Source organism: Drosophila eugracilis, unplaced genomic scaffold (assembly GCF_018153835.1).
Source record: "Drosophila eugracilis isolate 14026-0451.02 unplaced genomic scaffold, ASM1815383v1 contig_1897, whole genome shotgun sequence".
Lineage (NCBI taxonomy): Eukaryota > Metazoa > Arthropoda > Insecta > Diptera > Drosophilidae > Drosophila > Drosophila eugracilis.
This window is the reverse complement of record NW_024572751.1, coordinates 913,849-916,507: the sequence shown is the minus strand read 5'-3', so window position 1 is coordinate 916,507 and position 2,659 is coordinate 913,849. Positions and strand designations below refer to the sequence as shown.

The 2,659-nt window shown below is 44.1% G+C and overlaps 1 protein-coding gene across 1 annotated transcript; it reads right to left on the bottom strand.

The window, feature by feature from the left end:
- Window positions 1–287: 287 nt before the first annotated feature.
- LOC108115033 (geranylgeranyl transferase type-2 subunit alpha) lies at window positions 288–2,143 on the bottom strand. The gene has a single exon (XM_017226280.2). The coding sequence runs from the start codon at window positions 2,069–2,071 to the stop codon at window positions 560–562; it is 1,512 nt and encodes a 503-aa protein (XP_017081769.2). The 5' UTR covers window positions 2,072–2,143; the 3' UTR covers window positions 288–559.
- Window positions 2,144–2,659: the final 516 nt, after the last annotated feature.

Sequence of the window (2,659 nt, the reverse complement as noted above, 5' to 3'; positions counted from 1 at the left end):
CGCTTAAAGTAGCCGGTGGTTGCATGTCGACGTATTGATGGTTTTTCCATTTATAACCCGAAACATTCGATAATGGATGGCTGCGGGTTGTCAGCGATTTTGGTCGAGTTCCTCACTTTCAACAGTTGCAAACATATTTTATGTGTTTGTGGCGGAATGGCGTTCGGTTAAAACAAGACTTTAAATTGATTCGATAATGGAAATAAGCAAAGTATTGTATTCTCCGCAAATAGGTTGAAAATTTGGAAAAGGTTTTAAAATTAAACGCGCAGAAAAACTAACTTAAATGTTTTGCTATTCGTATATTTTAAATTCAATCACTTTTGTGTATAATGCATACCTTACTAGGGTATTATGTTTATATAAAACAGGATATTCATAAAAAAGAATGTATTTATAAAAAGGAATAATTCCTAATTGAAAGTTAGATCGTTTCAAGTTTTTCTCAGAATATCCAATCGCTTAAGTGTAGACTCAGTACACACCGAATGGAAAATATTAGATTATCTAATGGAAACCGATTAAAATAACATTGAAATTCCCGATTAGCTAGTCTAGTCTAAGAATGTAACTTCAAGTTTGCGAATGTTTTGGGCACTGAATCTCCCAGCTTCTCCCTGAGATTGGTGGAAATGTTCAACACATCGGCAATGACAAGGTATTGCGCATAAGGTAGTGATGTCAGGAGTACGTCGTCCGCCAATGAAAAGGTATTTGGATATCCCGAAGCTGTTGGCCACTTCGCCAATTCCGACTCCAAAGACCACCTGGCGGCTAGGTCCTTGTAGTATCCTTCCCTCAAAGCATCTACCTTTTCCAGCTTGACCAAGTGTTCCAAACTCTTTTCATGGTTGGGTGACACATCGATGGCACGCATTAGGAGGGCACTTGTTAGGAGAGTCCACTTGCTGTCGGGTTCGAATTCCAAAAGATCTAGGCAGGATTGCAGCTGCGTTTGCAGCTCCGCAAGAAGTTCCTTGCTGCAACTGGTGGTAGCATGTGGAGGCGCGAAGTAAAAGGCTCCATCTTCGGTGCTAGGAAGAGGTAAGAGGGTTACCTCTTGATCGGAAAGTTTAAGCGAGTAGGTTGTGTTTCTTTGGTAATTGAACGACTGCTGGCACTTCCAACTGGTTCCTAGGTTATCCACGGGCAGCCAGGATTGCAATAGCACTGTTTTCTCTCCGCCAACCAGCTCGGTTTTCAGTTGTTTTAGATCTGAGTAGGGTTTGTCTAAGGCAAGTACTGCTAGGTTGGACTCCAGCCGAAAAGCAGCTATCCTGGGAGCCCGGTCGAGCTGGGCGCCACTGCCCAACAGCCATCGCTGGTAGAACCAGGCACTGCTGTCGTTGGGATCGGTGAAGGCGGCCGTTAGCACCATCTCCAGTTCCTGCTGCAGCTTCTCCTCGCTCATGGGGCGATCCCTCTGCTCGTTGGGATATAGTTCTGGAAGCAGCAGACTCCGGTGATGCCAGCTGGAGTAGTTGGAGAAGTTCACCTTGATCTTCTCGGTGCAAAAGTCTAGCTCCTGGGCCGCAGGCACAGCGGCTTTCTCGGTGACATAACGTCTATAGTCCCAAGTGTGAAAGTTGCGCTCGTCGAACTTAAGGTATTTGTTGCACAGCTGCAGCTCCCGTTGCCAGTCCGCCTGGGGGTTCTGCTCCAGGGTCCAGCAGCGGTGGTGCCACGCGTTGTAGGACTTGGGGTTGACCATAAGGCACTGCTCGGTGAGGTCTAGTTCGCAAGTGAATATGGAATGGGACTTGTCTTCAGGAGGCGTCTTCACCTGATGCTCTTCTTCAGCCGGCTTCTCCTCCTTGGCTTCCTCCTCCTTTAACTTGGCCAGCTTCTCCAGCACGCACTCCCTGCGAATGTTCCACAGCGTACTGACATCCGGATTTCGCTGCAGGATCTGCACAGTCAGAGTGAGCATTTCATTGTCCAGCTCACCCGCCTCCCTTTTCTTCTGAATCCTTCCCATGGCGGCTCGATAGGCCCGGACTTTCAGGGCCTGCTCCTTCTTCTTCCTCTCCCGCTCCTCCTCCGTTGTCCTCACTTTAACACGTCCGTGCATGGCCTTAAAATTTAATCAACTGCACTTTGTTAAAATAATAGAAAATATTAGTCAGAAGTAACAGCTGATCAAGCATTCGATAATTCGGAACTATCGATATCTTTGGCATTAAGCTCGCCCGTCTGGCTTAGCAAATACACCTTCTTATGTTGCAATCACAAGTCCAGAATGAGTTAGGACACCCATCTATCCTAGCGAGTACACACTCCGAACATTCATGTAAAACTTCAGGTACAGGAAACGTCCGCTAGGTGTCGCAGAATATTACTTGAAAATAGGGAACAAGAATTTTCTAAATAAGTTTTGCGAAATATTAATTACTAATTTGTTAAAATTAATGAGTAAAAGATTTTAAAGTATAAAGTATAAAATATTTTGCTTTCAATTTAAAATACTCCACTTCAGATATTGACTAATATGCTATTATATTTCTCTCTTAATATTCTTCAACTTTGGCGTTTCTTTTTTCTCTGATCATATTTTATAAATAATTATGTTGAGTAACTTATTATAGCCGTTGTTCGAAGAGTAAGAGGGTATGTTAGATTCGTTGAAAAGGTTGTAACAGGTAGAAGGAACCGTTTCCGA

Excerpts from the sequence above, each read along its gene's own strand:
- LOC108115033 (XM_017226280.2), bottom strand. The coding sequence starts at position 2,071 with ATGCACGGACGTGTTAAAGTGAGGACAACGGAGGAGGAGCGGGAGAGG.